Genomic DNA, 18,202 nt, shown 5'->3' on the forward strand with positions numbered 1-18,202 from the left:
GCAGCCTGGGTGACAGAGTGAGACTCTGTCTCAAGAAGAAGAAAAATGGAGGCTCAGAGATGAATTTCATCAAAATGGTCCACGTACCAGGATCGACTGGTACTCAGCGCTGCTCTGTGTCAGACGTTGTCATGCTGGGTCCGTGGCCCAGAGACCGTTGGCTAGATTCCCTCCTCTTTGCTCAGTGTCACGTTGGTCCCTAGAGACCTGCAGTCATGCTGACTCTGCAGCAAAGGCAGGGCAGAGCTTGAGACAGCACCCTGTGTCCCTACCCTCAACACACTGACGTAAGCCCTGTCCCTTCTGCAGGGAGCGTGGCTGTGCTATCCGCAGAGCAGAACCATAAGGTCGATGCGTCTGTCCACTACAACATTCCCGAGCTACAGTCCTCCAGCCGTGTCCTTCCACCCCAGCACAATGGGCAGCAGGAGCCCCCCACTTCAAGGAAGGGCCCCCCAACGCAGGAGGTGGACCGGGACTCGGAGGAGGAGGAGGAAGAGGATGAAGATGGAGAAGAGGATGAAGAAACCCCCAGGCGCAAGTGGCAAGGGATTGAGGCCGTTTTTGAAGCTTACCAGGAACACATAGAAGGTATGGCATTGGGAGGGAAGAGGGGAGGGAGTAAAGGACCTTTAGAAAGGAAGCTGAGTGACAAGTTCATGCAGACTTTTGCCAGCCTGAGGACTGTTCCTGCATCCTGAGGCACAGTAGATACAAATACTGGAAGGTTCCTCCGGCTTCTGGTAGTGGTGATGCCCCATGGTGGAACCTGAGGCCAGTCTTACTGGGGCATCAAGCACCAAGATGCCAACTTTTCGTGGCACCTGTCATTTTTCATGTGGGCCCTGCTCTTGGAGACCCAACATCAGTGCGGATGTCGGCCTCAGCTTCGGGTAAGGGCCCTGGCACATGACCCAGTTGGCCAATTTGCTGAGCTCCAGCAGCTAGGCCTGGTTACTGCTTGAGCATGCCTCCTGCCTAGCTGTAAGGATTACTCTGGGGCCAATGGGTACCAGTAACGTTTCAGCTACCTTTACTTTAGCCAGGTGCTGTGCGAGGGGGAGACAGGCTCCTGCCGAAGGCTTAGTCAAAGGCTCGCCACCTGTCTAAATACCCAGGATGTTTTGATCCCCCCTCGGAATGTACATGCCAACCCTCCCCCATCCGCCTCCCCCCCCCCCCCCGGAAGCCACAGCACCAGGCAGACTCTGCCAGGGAGTAGAACCATGAAACTGGCTGCTGCAGTGTTTGATCCTTCTGTATACAGCAGCCCACCTCCTGCCTCTTAATGCCTCAGTTACCCGAGGATACGGCCAAGGCCCATTTGGCTTGGCACAGAGGTACCCAGCCTTCATTTTGCACTCGCCATCCTTACTGTATGGGCACTGCTGGGCAAGGGTGCAGCCACCTGCAAGTGATTTATTAGCATATCCTAGATGATTTTTTCTCATCACGTATTATAGTGTTATAAACGTAAGGACTTGATTACGAATGTCAACCTTTTCAAATACGTTGAAAAGTAGTTTGTCTCTTGCCAGAACTCACTTTGGAAAAGTGTTCTCCAAACTAAAAAAACAAATGCCTGTGTAGCCACAACCAGGGCATCAAATCCTGTATTTGGCTTCCTTTCTTCCTCCCATGGAATCTTTCCAGTTTATTGCCTACTACTTCCCTGTTTTTTTTTTTTTTTTTTTTTTGAGATGGAGTCTTGCTCTGTAGCCAAGGCTGGAGTACAGTGGCGTGATCTTGGCTCACTGCAACCTCTGCTGCCCAGGTCCCAGGTCAAGCAATTCTCCTGCCTCGGCCTCCCGAGTAGCTGGGATTACTCATGGGCCACCATGCCCAGCTAATTTTTGTGTTTTTAGTAGAGACAGTTTCATGATGTTGGCCAGGCTGGTCTCAAACTCCTGACCCCCGTGATCTGGCCACCTCCCAAAGTGCTCAGATTATAGGCATGAGCCACGGCGCCTGGCCCCATGGTGCTGTTAAGTACACACATAAATATCCAGAAGCAATATGCGGAGTGATTTTTAACTCTCCTGAGATGAAATATTTCCATCTTTTCTGGTTTTGTGGGTTTCTTGGTGTGGTGTTGAGAATTCTTTCCACACACCAAGGCTGTAAGGCTGTTCTGTGAGTTCAGCTTTTTCCTGTTCTGTGTAAGACTCGTGTACAGAGTAAGGTAGAAATCTTAACTGCATCTTACCCACCCAGACAAGCAGTTACTCTTCTTCCCTGCCTCACTCCTGCACCTATGGGGCGAGGCTTTGCCTGGCAGGACGTGACCTGCCCTGAACACATTTCCTCTAAGCTACTGTTCAGCAGGTCTTGCACCATGGCTTTCCTCCAGAGATTTTAGGATCGCCTTCTGTTCCCCTCTCAAAGAGTCCAGTTAGGATTTTCAGTTGCACTGAATTTATGGACTTGGTTGGCATGTTGGCATCCTTGTCCATGAATATGGTACCGAACTATGAAATCATTGTCATTTGTGATCATTTGGGACTAGATTTGGTTTCAGCTATCACATAGGTTTTGGGGGCTGTTTCCAAAAACCATTGTAGCTTACAAAGCTTTATGATTTTTTTAATCTATGGTTATTCCTTAGATCATAGGAATCACAGATGATCAAACCTTCTGCAAATACAAGTTTTGGTTCTTTCCTTTTGAATTTGTCTTGTCACTCCAGTGCTGCTGAAGACAGGCACGGGTAGGGCCCTTATCTGTGAAACTGTAAAGCATCCCGTGAGAGGGAAGGCTCCCGTTCGCAGAGTTGTTGCTGCTTTGATTTTTTCTGGCTGTTGCTCCGTCCTTGCTGGATGTGTGATTTGCGTTCTTTACTTTGTTGTTCTGTGTTATCCAGACTGTTGTCACCTTCGCTGTTTGTCAGTCTCTGAAACACTCTGCATAAAATAGGGACTTAAATGTTTGGAGTCACTCTGTTAAAATTAGGCCTGGTATCTTCTGATAGAGCAGAGACTATTTTACTAAATAAATCTGTGTTCTAAGTTTATTCTGGCCTTTTTCCAACAGTCTCCAAAAAAAAAAAAAAAAAAAAAAAAAACAGGCTTTCAGTTTAAGGATGCATTTTTAGGCCATAAAATGTTTTCCTAATCTGTATCAAATTGCCTTTAGGCCCTGGCTCCTTGGTCGTTATTCCCGTGGGTTGGATCTAATTTAGTCATGTTTATGTGCTGGTACGACAATTCAAAGGCCTGGGACCATTGTGGCCCACAGGAGAGGCCTTTGCTGGCTGCACTGGTGAGGGCTTTTGGGTACTACGGGGCAGTGTGTGAAGGAGAGAGCACTCACCAGGCCTTGGGGCCCCTGCACACAGACGACACATCACCATCTCTGGTCTTTTCAGAGCAAAATCTGGAGCGGCAGGTGTTGCAGACGCAATGCAGACGACTGGAGGCCCGGCACTACAGTCTCAGCCTGACGGCAGAGCAGCTCTCCCACAGTGTGGCGGTGAGTTGGGAAGGTGGGAAGGCACAGAAACCTTAAAACACACAGCCTTTTGAGTTTGGGTTCAAAAGCACCCATGAAGGTAAGTTTTAGAGATGTAATGTGCTCTTGAGAGCAAAATTTGGACTGTGTGCAATGGCTCACTCCTTTAAGCCCAGCACTTGGGGAGGCTGAGGCAGGAGGACCACAAGAGTTCAAGGCTGCAGTCGGCTATCATCATGCCACTGCACTCCAGCCAGGGTACCAGAGCAAGAGCACTGTTTCTTAGTTTTGATTTTTTTTTTAAGGGGAAAATTCAGGCAGCAGTTGACTATCTAGGATTTAGCTGTAAGTAGGGAAATAACCTTTAACTTACAGCATGTTGATCTTGGAAGGGTAGGGATGCTGTTTGCAGAATGAATTACTGCCTGTCCCAGTCTCCCCTGCTGTGATGTGCACTTCAGGGGTGGGCAGCAGGGAGCTGTATTAGAGAAGGAACGTTGAAGTACCTGAAACCGTCTCACCACCCCTTAGCTCATAGCCGCACTGGCAGGACTGGTCCAGCAGATGTCCTTGCTTGGCAAAGAGGTCTCCGATCCCTCCCAAAGTTTTTACATCTGGGGGTTCCAAGAACTCCGAGTTTGAGTCAAGACAGCAGCAGACACCGATTCTCTAGGACTCTGTAAGAGCTCAGCAGAGAACATAGGCTGAGAAGGGGGACTTTGTAAGTCTTGCTCTGTTGCCCAAGCTGGAGCCTCAATCTCCTAACTCCAGGTGATCCACCCGCCTCAGGACATGAGCCACCACTCCCAGCCAAGACATTTCCTTTCCTTCCACCATGTTTGGGTACCACATGCTTGTTTTTACAGAAAAAACGGGTTGGTTTTGACACAGATTTCCCTCTCTCCAGGAGTTGAGGAGCCAGAAACAGAAGATGGTCTCAGAACGCGAGCGGCTCCAGGCAGAACTGGACCACTTACGAAAGTGCCTTGCCTTGCCTGCAATGCACTGGCCTAGGGGCTACCTGAAGGGATACCCCAGGTGACGGTTTCCCTTGCACTAGGCCGAACCTATAGTATAGAAATATTATCTATTTTATTACCTTGAATATTTAATATTTTTCACTGGGAGGTTTGAAGCTTAAAAAATGAGAATGTGCCATGCATGAAGCAAAGGATTCCAGGCTCCAGAAAAAAAAAGAATGAACTCACCTTGACTTCATTGCAACTGAATCACCTTTGTCATTCAGCGAGCAACCAACGTAGGATGCCATAGTTTCTTTTTACAGGCGGTTTTAGTTCTTCCTCTCCCACATTGTTTTTTAATCTGAACATGAAGGCTTCATTACCAACACTAAAACTTTATGATTTACAGCCCCCTGTGCATATGAGCGGATCACACCGGTTCTGTTCTTTCTTGTGTTGCCACGTTACTATGCCTCAAGCCAAGTCTGCTTTTGCGGCAGTGATGGGGTCAGTCTCATTCCTCCCCAGGAGTGAAACTTGCTTCACTGTAAAGAAGGTTGGGTGCATTGTAAGTAAAAAGGGCTTATTTGTTTCATTTACGTTCCTGCAAAATTTTCTTCAAAGCAACAAGTCCTAGGAGCACACAAAGCAACCCAAAGGCTTTTCCCTGGAAAAGCTCTTACCTAAAGAGAAAATGAAATCACAAACTGAAGGTACCTTTTTATTACTCCGTGGGGAGCATGTACAGAGCTCTGTGGATACACAGCTTCACACCCACCAGATTGTTACTACAGTGGGTGGGGTTTTCATACAGACGTAAATTTTGAGAGAAAAGTCAAAGGTGCTTCAGCCTTGTACTGTGTATATATATTAAAAAACAAAGTTTTGTATGTTTTTATTACTTTAACTATTGTTATAAAAAGCCTGCCATTTTTAATATGTGGTTTGGGGGATTTTTGTTTGTTTTTTCCTGTTGGGGGTTTTGTTTGTTGTTTTGTTTTTTTTGGGCAAAAAAAAAAACCCCTTGCTTTTAGTGTTTGTACTGCTGCTGGTCAGGACATTAAAATATTGAAGTGTTTTTAAAAATTAAAGAAGAAGCAAAGTAAAAGAGCTTACCACTGGCGCCTGTGCGATCACTTCATTTTTAGCCTGAGTTGCACCAGAAGCTACCGTAGAAAGCCATGGGCCCCTGCTTACCTCCTCCACTCCCCCTTCCCCACCCCCAGCATCAGGACAAGCTAGTATCACCCACTGCTATCAAGGGGAGGGGGTAATCTGCAGAACCTGTGTGTGACAACCATGTGCACGCATGGGCAGAGGCTTTTAAAAGCCTTGGAGAAACGAAATGATTTCTGCGATAGAATTCTAAGGTGTCTGAGAGCAGGTACAGAATATGAACGGCAGAGGCTTTAAACGCAAAGCTTTGTAAAAGCCTAAAGTAGGGCAAACAAGGCCTGAGCTGAACCCCTCATTTTTGAACTTACTGTGACAAGCAGAGGAACGGCCAGAACCTGGGCTCCTCACCCCAAGGCAAAGCACTAGGCGCATCCTTCTCCCAGCTGCTGCTTGTGGTGGTACTGTGGAGATCACAAAGGCATCTCTTGTTCTCGTGGGCCCTCACCAGAGGCCAGGGCTGCCACTGACTGGTCCAGGGGTGGAGTCCTGAGCTCCGGGCAGGGTGCCTGACCTGTGTGCTGGCTGTTCCGCGCGGAGACCAGCAGCCAAGCCCTTGGCCCCAGCCCTTGCTGTGCAGAACAGCTTGCTGGCAGCCTGTCACTTTATCTGCCCCCACACAGTTTGCTTTGTAAGTCTGCCAAGAATCTTCCAGTTATTAGCAAACTCAAATAAATGTACCACCAGTATGAGTAGCAGTCAGCAAGCACCTTGCTCTGCACAGAAGCAGCTGGAAGAGAACTCGGACTGTGCTACATGTAGGCCTCCCCCCAAAAGACCACGGGGAGGTCAGCATGTTCCACAGGTGTTCAGAGGGAGTCCGCTACCAACAATCAGGACAAAATCTTACTGGATTTCTCCACTGAAAACCTGCTTGAGGTTTCTGGTCTGAAGGCTTAGGAGTCACACCTTAGCACTTCCACTCTCAGGCCTCCCCCTCCATCACAGATGTCTCAATGCTTTTGCTACTTAGCTTTGTTAAGGGTCTTGGCTGAACTAAAAGGGAAACACAGATCCGATAACTTAAAAACACAGCCCATCCCTTACCATCCAAGGAGCGCTCCCTTGGTTGCCTTTTCTGTGACAGCACAGGGGGCAGGTGGCACACTCAGAGGTCTGCCCGGGGAGGAGAGCAGTGTCCCTGTAGCTAGCAATAGCTGCCTTCTGCCCAGCCCTTAAGCTTCTCTCCTACTGTCTCCCCATCCTTCCACCTACTATGGTGATCTCCAAGTACTCTTACTCAAGTAATACGACAATCAGAATACAAACCAGTAAGACAACACAAATCAGCTAAGAAAAAGCTAAGAAGCCTCTCTCAAAAATGAAAGCACACCACTAAGACACAGCACCCAGTCACGGCTCTCCCATCCGCCAATTACTTCCATACTTCGCAAACTTGCTCAACACAGTAGAATCCAAATCTCTTTTCAGTTGGGCTCTGAAGCTTTTTGTTCAGCTCTTTTGTGTTGAGTACGTCAAATCCACTCTGGAGCGGATTATGCCACTTGTGTGTCAGGCTGTCCATGAAGCCCTCAGCTTGGTCCCTTTGACCATCTTCCTCTGTTACCTGGAAGGCAGCTGCCATCTATCCTCCACAGAGGGATACCTTCTAATAGTCAATTAGCTGGTTTCTCGTTGAAACCATTTATTACTCTTGTTTCATATAATCAGAGCCAGACTGACACAAGATACCATGTTCCTAATCCAATGTCTCAGATATGCGAACGAGACAGTCTTGTCCACGCTGTAGTCTATATTCTAACCGTAACGGAACAAAGCACTGAATCGGCACTAACATTTGGATAGGTTGTACCCCTAAGAGAATTCAGAGAGTATCTCAAGGAGCCCACACCTGCAGCAGCAAAGGATTCTGACACACGGAATCCACAGTTTGTAGCCGAATGGTATTTTCTTCAAGCTCATAATACTGCCAAATCTCAAAAATTAAGCTGAATTTCAAACCAGATACTCCCCTTTCCCTGAGCCACATGTTTCACCCAAGTGTAGAAAATTCCAGGGATCCACCACAAGATGGAGATGGTCAACACAACCGATTCTGTTGCTCTTTCAACTGTGTATTAGCCACTTAGCAGTCTCTATACTCTTTCAAGTAACCAAGCTGTTGACTTTCTTACTACTTGCAGTAGCCTGTCCCCAACTTTTCAATGCAGTGCTTAACCTAAAAAAACTCCTTAAACTCTGCCTTGACCTGAGGAAGACCATGCTCATTGGTGTTGTTTTGTACGTACCCTGTGCTTAATTCTAGAACAGTAAACCCATACGCAGGTGGGAGGGAGGAACACCGGTGCCTCGGTCACTCTGGGGGCAGTTTAGATGCTGTGAAATTAAACCTGTTCTAAGTGTACTTGTTTGAATTAATTGTATTGTAATATTATTTGTTGAATGTAGTAATTAGGTATTTATGAATATATTGCTGTAATTTCTGACAACATCCAAAAAATAAAATCTTCCTAAATCATGTTAAGAGGAAAATCTTTTTTATGATATAATAAAACAAGGCCAAACAATAAAAAGTTCAACAGCTATAGAGCTCCACAGGTAAAACACGCAGACAGATGCAGCTGCCTCGACTGGCTCAGGTTTTAAGAGCAGGGCATTAGGATCCCTCGCCCTCCACAACAAGTGGTGTCATTTGCAAAGATTTCCAGGTGAAAGCTGGAGAATTCCCAGGAAGGGTGAAATGAAACAAGTCCTATGACCTGAATGAACTCTGGACAGCACCTAAAATTACGGAGACCTCATCTTCTGGCCCCCACTCTTCCAGGTCTGACCCTTCAGGGTCCGAATAACAACCAACACCTGCCTGGCGGGGACACGTGGGCAGCAACATGGAGCAGTAGTGCACAGGCACACTGCACACTGGAAGAGGGCAGACCCTGGGCGGTCTTTAGGCTTAGCCTGTCACACATGTGCGTTCTCAGAGCTCTCCAGACTGCACCCAGCCAAAAATAAGCCAGACATGGTAGCTATTGCTTGGGACCCCAGTGCTTTGGGAGGTGAAGTGTGGAGGATTGCTTGAATCCAGGAGTTCGAAGCTGCAGTTAGCTACGATCACGCCACTCGACTGCAGCCTGGGTAAAAGAATGAGACCCCGTCTCAAAGTTTCTTTTCAAGCCAGTTGCAGAACCGTCTATCCATTGCATGATGCTGGACAACTTCACCTCTCAAGGTAATGTAATTTCTACCAAGGACCTAGCAGTTCCAAAATGCTGCAAATAATTTTCTCTTAGGGAAAAAATAATTTCCCCTGAGCCCACGGTTACCTACAACAAAGAGTCCTTTCCTGGCCCAGCACGGTGGCTCACACCTATAACCCCAGCACTTTGGGAGGCCGAGGCAGGTGGATCACAAGGTCAGGAGCTGTAGACTAGTCTGGCCAAAATGGTGAAACCACATCTCTACTAAAAATACAGAAAAACCAGCTAGGCAGCACCTGTAATCCCCGCTATTCAGGAGGCTGAGGCAGAGCAGCACTTGAACACTGGAGACAGAGGTTGCAGTGAGCTCACCCTGCGCCACTGCATGACTCTGTCTTAAAAAAAAAGTCCTAAGTCCATGAAAAGCAGCGTTAAAAGTCTGCTTTTCTTCTACCATTGTCTTAAGTGTCACTCGTGCTTAATACATCGGATTGTATTTTCCTGACTGTCCTCTTAAACCTGAGCCACACATAGCCCAGGGCATGAGACACCCAGGTATTGGTCTGCAGTTTCCAGTGGACTGCTGTGCACCTCGGTTTAGTTGACTGGGTCATCTCAGCCACAGGGCTGTCCTTTGACTTGGTAGTTATGCAGGACAAAAACTTAAGAGTCAGAGCCAAGTCCATTTTTATTGTGGGACCGGGCTCATTTTGGTCAGCAGCCTTAGCTGCACCATCTGCCATCCTCTGGGAGCCACCTCTATGGAAGAGTCTAAATTTAGCCCACGAAAATTAGGATCAAAAAGGGGGGAAAAAAGCCCTTGGCCACATGGCGCTCCTGCTGTATTTACACCTAACAGTCACTGAACATTTACCCAAGTGTGGCGGTTTCTACGCAGGAGACCCAAGTGGCCCTGCTAGAGAGAATAACTTACTTGCCTAAAGCTTTTTTCTTCCTCAAAAGGGGGCGGGGGAGAAAGGCTAGTTTCTAGAATCAGATGTGGAATTGAAGACTGTCCCAGGGAGCTAAGTTTTAACGACAAATCACAAACTTGCTTCTCCAGCAATATCACGAATCCATTCCTTGCACCTTCACACGTTTTTCATGCATTCAAAAGTTATTTCCAGAGCCAGAACCACAAGTACCTCATGTCCTGAGCACTCACATGCCCCAGTAAGCCGCCTGCACCAGGCCTTTCTCTAGAAGTCCTGAGACTGGGTACTCTCCGAAGGCTGGAGGTTTGTGCGTAGTTTGTACATGTGGTTCAGCGCTTGTGTGAGGAAAGTCCCGCTGGTGTTGATCTCCATCAAGGTCAAGTTATCCAGCTAAAACAAGAAAACAGACCAAGCTGGCAAACGAGTTTTTGATTTTGAGAAAAAGGCAAACTCTACAGAATAAAAATAAGAAACCAATGAACCTTTTAAAAAGCACAGTAGTAATGCATGCCTACAGTAGCCTCAGCAGACAGGATGCCATGTGAAATTCTGCGACATCAAGGCCACCGGCACTCAGGCGAGGTGGCACCTACCTTGGCATGTGCCTCCTGCTGTCTCACAAAGCTGTCAGCAGACACTCGGAGTTTGGCTATACGAGTGTCCCACATGTCCTTGACGAGGGTCCGGATTTCGTCTGCCTTCGGGATGTTATCTGAAGCACTGAAGGAGCAAGGGGGAGAGTCAGCCAGGGGACACTCCATTGACTGGGGCAACGCTGGGTAGAGTGGCTCTTTCCAGGCAAAATACTCCGGCGATTCCAAACCCACAAAGTCTGTTTTGCTTTGTTTTCAATTCTAAGATGTAAAGATTTGTAGCAGTTAAGCTTGGTGCCAAGGGCATTCCAAGTGATCCACGTGGAGTATCTTTTGCTCACATTAACCACCCTGTGGTAGGCTGCTGAATAGGACCTCTGTTTCCCTAAGAAAATTAGTAGCGAATCAGCTCTAAGTCAGAAGCCTCCGTCTCAGAGTAACAGCGTTCCCTGCTGCTCACCTCCATCTACAAGGACTCGGTTTCAAGGGCTGGCTCAAAGGTTGAGTTCTATTGCTCCTGATGTACCGAGTGTTGAGGAGGATCCCTATACCTCACGAGGGGTCTGGGGCTCACAGCCCAGAGAAGGAAAACACCAGCTCTGAGCCAGGCACTCGGCTTAGCACATTACCTGGCATTTCTACCCTCACCAAAGCCCTGAAGAGAAGGGGCTCTCCTGCTCTTCAGAGAAGACAAAACCAAGTTTCAAAACTCACAGAAGAAACTGCAAATTAGTACCCAGTGAGCACACCTACACACAGCAGAATTCTGGCTGGAAGTTCAAAGTCAGCAACGGCTGAAGGAAGGCTTTCACAAGTCGAGGCTCCCTTTGTGAAACACTTTGAACCTTTGAAGAAAAACTACAAGATAAAAGCAAAAGCTAATACTGTTCATCACTAGGCATTCCACGCTATGCTGGACATTCTCTCTCCATATGATACAATTAACTTACGACCATTAGGTGGCAAATCACTGGTACAAAATTTATGTAGTGAGTTTTATTTATAAACCCCAACATTCAGATCTCATGCTCTGAACAGCAGGTTAAACAAAGGACCCCAACTCCTTGTCAACTGAACTGCAGAACAAACAAAATTAAGTCCCTTAGCCGAATGAACTATTAAACAAGGTTTTTGATAAAGGCTATATATATCATATATTTAGCTTCAAAACATGAAAAATGAATAGGCCCCCTCACCTAGCTAATGGCAAATCCTTCCCTAGTCTGTTGATAGATCCTCTCCCTTCCAGCTACCATCCCCACTGCCACTGCACTCTCTCAAGTCCCTCTGAGGCCGCACGCCCCTCCCAGAGGCTGGCCATTGCAGGAGAATCTATGGCTCCACTCCGCTGCTCCCACAAATGCACGCAACATGCTCAAACACCTCTGCTTGCCTGGCTACCCCAGACCCTTTCACACTCTGTGTCTTCACATTCCTCAGCTCCTCCTGCCTCACCGCCCTTTTCCCTCCCATCCACCCCTGTGGGTCTGTGCTCCCAGCAAACCTCTATGAACCCTTCTCTGCCACGACCTGGCCTTGTTTGGGCCTGATGGACTATGGAGAGTGTTTGTCACAATGAAGGTTCACTATGGGTTCACAGACCTACATGGCTACCAGGAACCAGACCTATAGGACAAATTCCACTGCTGAGTCGAATTCTTGGTGCATTGCTGGTTCTCAGCTTTTATGAAATGCATGACTGGCTGCAGCCTGTTATCGGCCTCCACACAAGCCCATGTTGCATACCCCCAAGTTTTCCTTTAGACTCAGCAGTGCCATTCAGGGGGACCGGCCCTTCCCACTGCTCTGCAGCACGCAGTAGTACTAGGGTCCCAATTTTTGATTCTAGTTCAGCTCCTGAACCCAGTTCAAGGATGCTCGGGGAGCCTCAGAAGTTTACGTTGTACAAATTACGTTCTACCTATCTCCCAAGCAAGATGATCCACACTTGTCAGCCTTTACCTGTTTCACTCTTTCACTCAACAGACATGAGCCCCAGGCATCTTACTGGGGACATATGCATACAGGAGCCAGCCCCTGCCCATTCAAAATGGGTACATGTGATGGCACAGCCAGACAAACAAGAAAATCACAACTGGCAAATGCCATAGCAACGTGTAGAGCTGCCAAGAGAACATGTATACTCAACCCGGAGAGACATATAATGCTAACGTAAGGAGGTGACCAGAGGCAGGCAAAGGACGGACTTACAGGGCAAAAAACAGTACACACAAAGTCAGAATGCTTCAAGAAGTGACGGGCCAGTGTGAGCCTGAGCCCTCCAGAAGCAGAGGAAAGAGCCGCAGAGCGGGGTCAAAGAGGAAGGAGGGGCACGCACCAGGCTGCACACTGCTAGAATGCCATGTGCAGGACTTTATACTAGAACCCTGGAAGACTGAGGATTTTAAGCAGGGAGTCAGATGGCAGTTCTGCCTTTCAAAGGCCACTCTGGCTGTGATGTGAGGAATGAATGGGAGGCTGATAGGAGCCAGTACCAGGTTACTACATGATGATTTTGCCAGGCAGTGGGCTTGCCTGCAACTCATGGGCAGAGGCAAACAGGAGCCCTCTGGCGTTTCCTGTGAAAGACCCCCAAAAACTCAAATCCACGTATTCCAAGGAGGAACGAGTGAAGCTGTGCAAAATAGAACGCATACGTGAAAGGACGGCTGCTGCCGAGGTACGGTGGCTTACACCGGGGCCCAAGGTGGAGTGACGTGAGGCAGGACAAAAAGAGCCAAGGGCTTCACTAGGGGGTGGAGAGAAAGAAAAATAAGAGACAAAAAGGGAAAAAACAGAGAAATGACACACACAGATGGACAGAGAACGCCTGGCAGGTGTGTGCACACAGATGACCTCCTTGTCACGGGCCTAACAGGCCACAGCTGCCACTTTCTATGGCAATAAGCAGGGAAGCGGAGAGGAAAGGTGAGGGTGAGAGGAAGAGCATGGTGGTCCAGCCTCGGCTGTGGCCCTAAGAGGGGTATCTACTCACTGATTTAATAGCAGCTTGGTAAGTTCCATGTAGTAAGGGCTGGGCATTCGGGTGAAAGTTTCTTCCTTTCGTTCATGATCCCTTATCTTCTCCAACTTTTCTGAAATTCAGAAGTTAATACATTTTACCATCATTATAAATAAAATATTAAACCTGCCACATTTGCCAAGGGCCTACATTATCTAGTAAATACATTATCCACTAGCAAATATGTGGAAAAAATGTTTTGGAAAACATCTGCCTCATTAACTAGATGATTCGAGACCTCCTCCTTGAAACTCTCTCCAAAAGAAAGGTACATTGTTGTTGCTGCTGCGGCCTGTACTACATATTCCTAAAAAGAATGTCAGAGTCAAAAGCTCAACGTTTGTTTTTTTTTTTTTTGAGACGGAGTTTCGCTCTTGTTACCCAGGCTGGAGTGCAATGTCCCGATCTCAGCTCACCGCAACCTCCGCCTCCTGGGTTCAGGCAATTCTCCTGCCTCAGCCTCCTGAGTAGCTGGGATTACAGGCACGCACCACCATGCCCAGCTAATTTTTTGTATTTTTAGTAGAGACGGGGTGTCACCATGTTGACCAGGAATGGTCTCAACCTATTGACCTCGTGATCCACCCGCCTCGGCCTCCCAAAGTGCTGGGATTACAGGCTTGACCCACCGCGCCCGGCCTTGTTTTGGTTTTTAAGGGAAAGAACAAAGTACTTTACCTTTACTGTTACTTGTTTTTTTGAGAGAGGTTCTCTCTGATGCCCAGGCCTGGAGTGCAGTGGCACCGTCACAGCTCACTGCAGCTTCAACCTCCTGGACTCAAACAATCCTCCCAAGGAGTAGCTGAGATCACAGGTGCATGCCACCATAACCGGCTAATTTTTTATTTGTTGTAGAGACAAGGTCTCACTATGTTGCCCAGGCTGGTCTCAAACTCCTGAGCTCAAGTGATGTTCCTGCCTCAGCCTCTCACAGTGCTGGCATTATAGGAGTGAGTCACCATATCTGGTCAGTACTTTACCTTTCATGTAGTAAGTGATCAAAGTCGTCAGTGACTTAAATTTATTTATACTAGCCGGGCGCGGTGGCTTAAGCCTGTAATCCCAGCACTTTGGGAGGCCGAGGCGGGTGGATCACGAGGTCAAGAGATCGAGACCATCCTGGTCAACACGGTGAAACCCCGTCTCTACTAAAACTACAAAAAATTAGCTGGGCATGGTGGCGCGTGCCTGTAATCCCAGCTACTCAGGAGGCTGAGGCAGGAGAATTGCCTGAACCCAGGAGGCGGAGGTTGCAGTGAGCCGAGATCGCGCCATTGCACTCCAGCCTGGGTAACAAGAGCGAAACTCCGTCTCAAAAAAAAAAAAAAAAAAAAAAATTTATTTATACTAAGCCTTATTCAGAAAGAGCAAGACACCTTACAAAACTAGAGCCACGCAGACCCGGGCGTGACACAACATCCGGGTGGGGAGGGGGGAGCAGAGAAGCCACCCCAGGAGGAGGCATAAGATCCTAGAGAGGTGAAAGCCCAGCAGCTAGAATCAAGCGGCTGTGTCCAATTCCACCAGCACCAGCACTGTTCTCACACGTGCCCATTTTGCTCAGCCCTCCCCGTCTGCGGAGAAACCTGTCCTGCGTGTGGACTGTGGAATGTAGCTGAGGGACAAGCATGCAGCACAACCACGCTGCAGGATCCCAGTGTAAAGTGCCAGCTACCCATCCCCAGGGCCCTTGCCGCTGTCCTGCAATCCTGGTCCAATTCCCCAGTCCACTCACCCTCTCTCTACCTCCGTCAGCACCACCTCAACCCACCACCTGCCTCACCCCTGACACCCAGCTAAGTGTGACCCCCATCGCCCAGCCTCCCTGCGTAGCTCCCTACCCACTAGAGGACCAGCCTTCCAGGAGTCCTGGGGCCCTCCTCTCACCTGCACAGGAAGGCACTCCAGCTCTCATTCTGTCAAATGACCACTGTCCCCTCCCTGCTTGACCCTCACAAACACACTAACATCTACCACCTTAAAAAGAAGGCCCTCCCTCATCTAAATCCCTCTCCAGGTACCAGGACACCCCTCTGAGCTTTCTTCTGACCTCAGTAGGTACCCCTTCTTGTCACTTGCCAATTCCTCTTGACCTCTCAACACCGATACACAGAGCTCAGCTCCCAACCCCTTTCTCCACTACCTAAACTCATATCCATACCACCTCGTCCAAATATCACCTTGTGCTCAGAAAGACCTCCCAATGTATGCCCCCATCAGCCACGAGTCCTGACTCCTGATTCAATACCTCAGCACTGCTGTAACTTCCCCCTGAATATCCAAAAAGCACAACAGTTCAAACCCCAACTCCTGGTACCCACTGCAGCCCACGCCCTGCTCCCGCCGCCTCCCACCTCAGGACACAGCAATTCCATCTCCTTCTGGGCGTCAAGCCAACAGCCTGGCTGTCGGCTTTCACTCTTCTCCCTCACACCCCACCGCCAGTCCTTCAGCCGATCTGGGTGCTGCCTTCAAAACATACCTAGACACCCACCAGGTCTCCCACTTCGATCAGCTAGAGGCTACTGAGGGCTTGCCTGGAAGAATCCCTGCTCCGCTCTCATCACGCCGACCTTCTCTACACAGCACTGTCACCTTTCACTAACACCTGAGTCAGCTTATCAAATACCCCTGGTCCAACTTTCTGGCAAGTCAAAAAGACACAATCAACATTTTTGGCCAGGACATGGAACAATGGGAACTCGTGTACATTTCTTGTAGGGTAAAGGCTCAGCTGCTCTGGACGACCAGGTGGCAGTTTCTTTCAAAGCTGAGCATTATCTGTCCTAAGAGCCAGCAGGTCCGTCACACTACCTATTTGTTTACCCAAGGGAAAAAAACGTATCCATGAAAAGACTTGGACAAGAATATTCACAAAAGCCTTATTAAGAATAGTGAAAAATGAGCCAGGCGCATTGCCTCACCCTTGTAATCCCAGCACTTTGGGCAGTCGAGGTGGGAGCCCAGGAGTTCAAAACCAGTCTGGGCAACAAAGTGAGACAAACATTAGCAGAGTGTAATGGTATACACCTGTAGCCCTAGCTACTTGAGAAGTTGAATGGGAGGATCAGCCGAGCCCAGGAGGTGGAGGCTGCAGTGAGCCATGATCACACCACTGCCCTCCAGCCTGGGCATCAGAGAGACACTGTCTGAAAAGCTAGAAGTGAGCCGGGCACAGTGGCGCATACCTGTAGTCCCAGCTACTAGGGAGGCTGAAGCAGGAGGATCGCTTGAGCCCAAGAGCTGGAGGCTACAGTGAGCATACCATGACGACGCCTATGTACAATCGCTGCACTCCAGCCTGGGCAACATAGAGAAACCCATTTCTTATTTATATATTTTTATTTCTTTATTTTTCAATGCAGTTTTGCTCGTCACCCAGGCTGGAGTGCAATGGCACAATCTCGGTTCACTGCAACCTCCGCCTCCCAGGTTCAAGCGCTTCTCCTGTCTCAGCTTCCGAAGTAGCTTAGATTACAGGCATGTGCCACCATGCCCAGCCATTTTTTTTTTTTTTTTTTTTTTTTTTTTTTGTATTCAGTAGAGACGGGGTTTCACCATGTTAGTCAGGCTGGTCTCGACCTCCTGACCTCAGGTGATCCACCCGCCTTGGCTTCCCAGAGTGCTGTGATTACAGTCTCAAACCATCGCACCTGGCTTCTAATTTTTTAAAAGCCAAAAATGGGAATCCCAAATATTTACCAACAGAAGAATGGGTGAACAAATATGTGCTATTCTCATATGATGGAGAGTACCTAGCCATGGAGGTACGTAATGATACAAGCAGCAATCAGTGAATCTCAGAAACACTGTTGGGTAAGAGGTCAGAAACAACGACATGCTAGATTATGCCATTTGTATGCAGTCCCAGAAGTGGCAGAACTTATCTATGGTGGAGAAGTCAGAGGCAGCAGGCTGCTGGCATACATAGGGTCTACCAACTGGCTAGTGGTGCCTCACTGTTCCCACGATACAGCTCCAGCCCAGGGAGAAAGCTCAAGGAGAGCTCTCCACACCTTCTGACTCTAGCCTGCGATGAGACAGGCCCTTACCATGTACCACCTCAGGTCTGGATGGGCCCAAATTGCCAGAGACCGATTTTAAATAAGGGGCCTGGAGAGGAGAGGATACTGCACTAATGGAGCCAGGCCTCGTGGATCTCTCTGCCTAAAAAAGCCTTCAGGCCAGAGGCAACAACCCACACCTGTAATCCCAGCACTCTAAGAGGACTGCTCCAGTCCAGGAGTTTGAGACCAGCCTGGGCAACATATCAATCAGTCAGTCAGTCAATCAGGCATGGTGGTATACGCCTATAGTCCCAGCTACTCAGGAGGCTGAAGCAGGATGACTTGACACGGTGAAGGCTGCAGTGAGCCATGATTGTACCACTGCACCCCAGATACACCAAGCAGTCTGTTTTTTTGTTTGTTTGTTTTTAAAGATGGGGTTTCACTATGTTGGTCAGGCTGGTCTTGAACTCCCGACCTCAGGTGATCGGCCTGCCTTGGCCTCCAAAGTGCTTGGATTACAGGCATGAGCCACCATGCTTGGCCAAGCATTCTGTCTTAAACGAACCCAAGAGTGGCTAGCTCAATGAGTTCTTGCTTCTAGGAGGGACATATCCCCAGTGATTCCCAGTAAGGAAGGGCAGTCAAAAATCACTCAGGGCTGAAACCCCATTGACACAAGAAGAAAAAAAAAAAAAATCACTCTTTTCAAATTCCACATATATGACCATACCCTTCTCCCACAAAAAAATAGTAAAATTGAAATTTTTTTCCTATAATGAGCTCTTAACTCCAAAAGAGAAAAAAGGTTGCAAAGGTTCAGAACAAAAACTGTCTGCATCTTTGATGCACTGTTTCAGGTTTTTTTTTTTGTTTGTTTTTTGTTTTTTTTTTTTTTGAGACAG

The 18,202-nt window shown here is 48.2% G+C and overlaps 2 protein-coding genes across 8 annotated transcripts in view; one reads left to right on the plus strand and one right to left on the minus strand.

The window, feature by feature from the left end:
* Positions 1-5,517, plus strand: part of GSE1 (Gse1 coiled-coil protein) — a 498,642-nt gene extending 493,125 nt beyond the window's left edge. For 4 of the 7 annotated variants that reach the window (XM_032284601.1, XM_032284603.1, XM_032284602.1 and 1 more), the window contains 3 exons: positions 310-591; positions 3,365-3,468; positions 4,355-5,517. In XM_032284601.1, the coding sequence (XP_032140492.1) occupies positions 310-591; positions 3,365-3,468; positions 4,355-4,489 (521 nt within the window). In that variant the 3' untranslated portion in view covers positions 4,490-5,517. The remainder of the gene's footprint in view (positions 1-309; positions 592-3,364; positions 3,469-4,354) is intronic. The other 3 variants (XM_032284598.1, XM_032284599.1, XM_032284600.1) reach the window with 1 other exon arrangement.
* A 3,903-nt stretch (positions 5,518-9,420) lies between these two features.
* Positions 9,421-18,202, minus strand: part of GINS2 (GINS complex subunit 2) — a 16,007-nt gene continuing 7,225 nt past the window's right edge. Inside the window, exons 3-5 of the mRNA XM_032284606.1 lie at positions 13,264-13,363; positions 10,269-10,395; positions 9,421-10,065 (exon numbers count right to left, since the gene is read on the minus strand). Coding sequence (XP_032140497.1) covers positions 9,940-10,065; positions 10,269-10,395; positions 13,264-13,363 — 353 coding nt within the window. The 3' untranslated portion in view covers positions 9,421-9,939. The remainder of the gene's footprint in view (positions 10,066-10,268; positions 10,396-13,263; positions 13,364-18,202) is intronic.

This window comes from Sapajus apella, unplaced genomic scaffold (genome assembly GCF_009761245.1).
Source record: "Sapajus apella isolate SASKATOON/1434 unplaced genomic scaffold, GSC_monkey_1.0 scaffold15, whole genome shotgun sequence".
In the NCBI taxonomy this organism is placed as follows: Eukaryota; Metazoa; Chordata; class Mammalia; order Primates; family Cebidae; genus Sapajus; species Sapajus apella.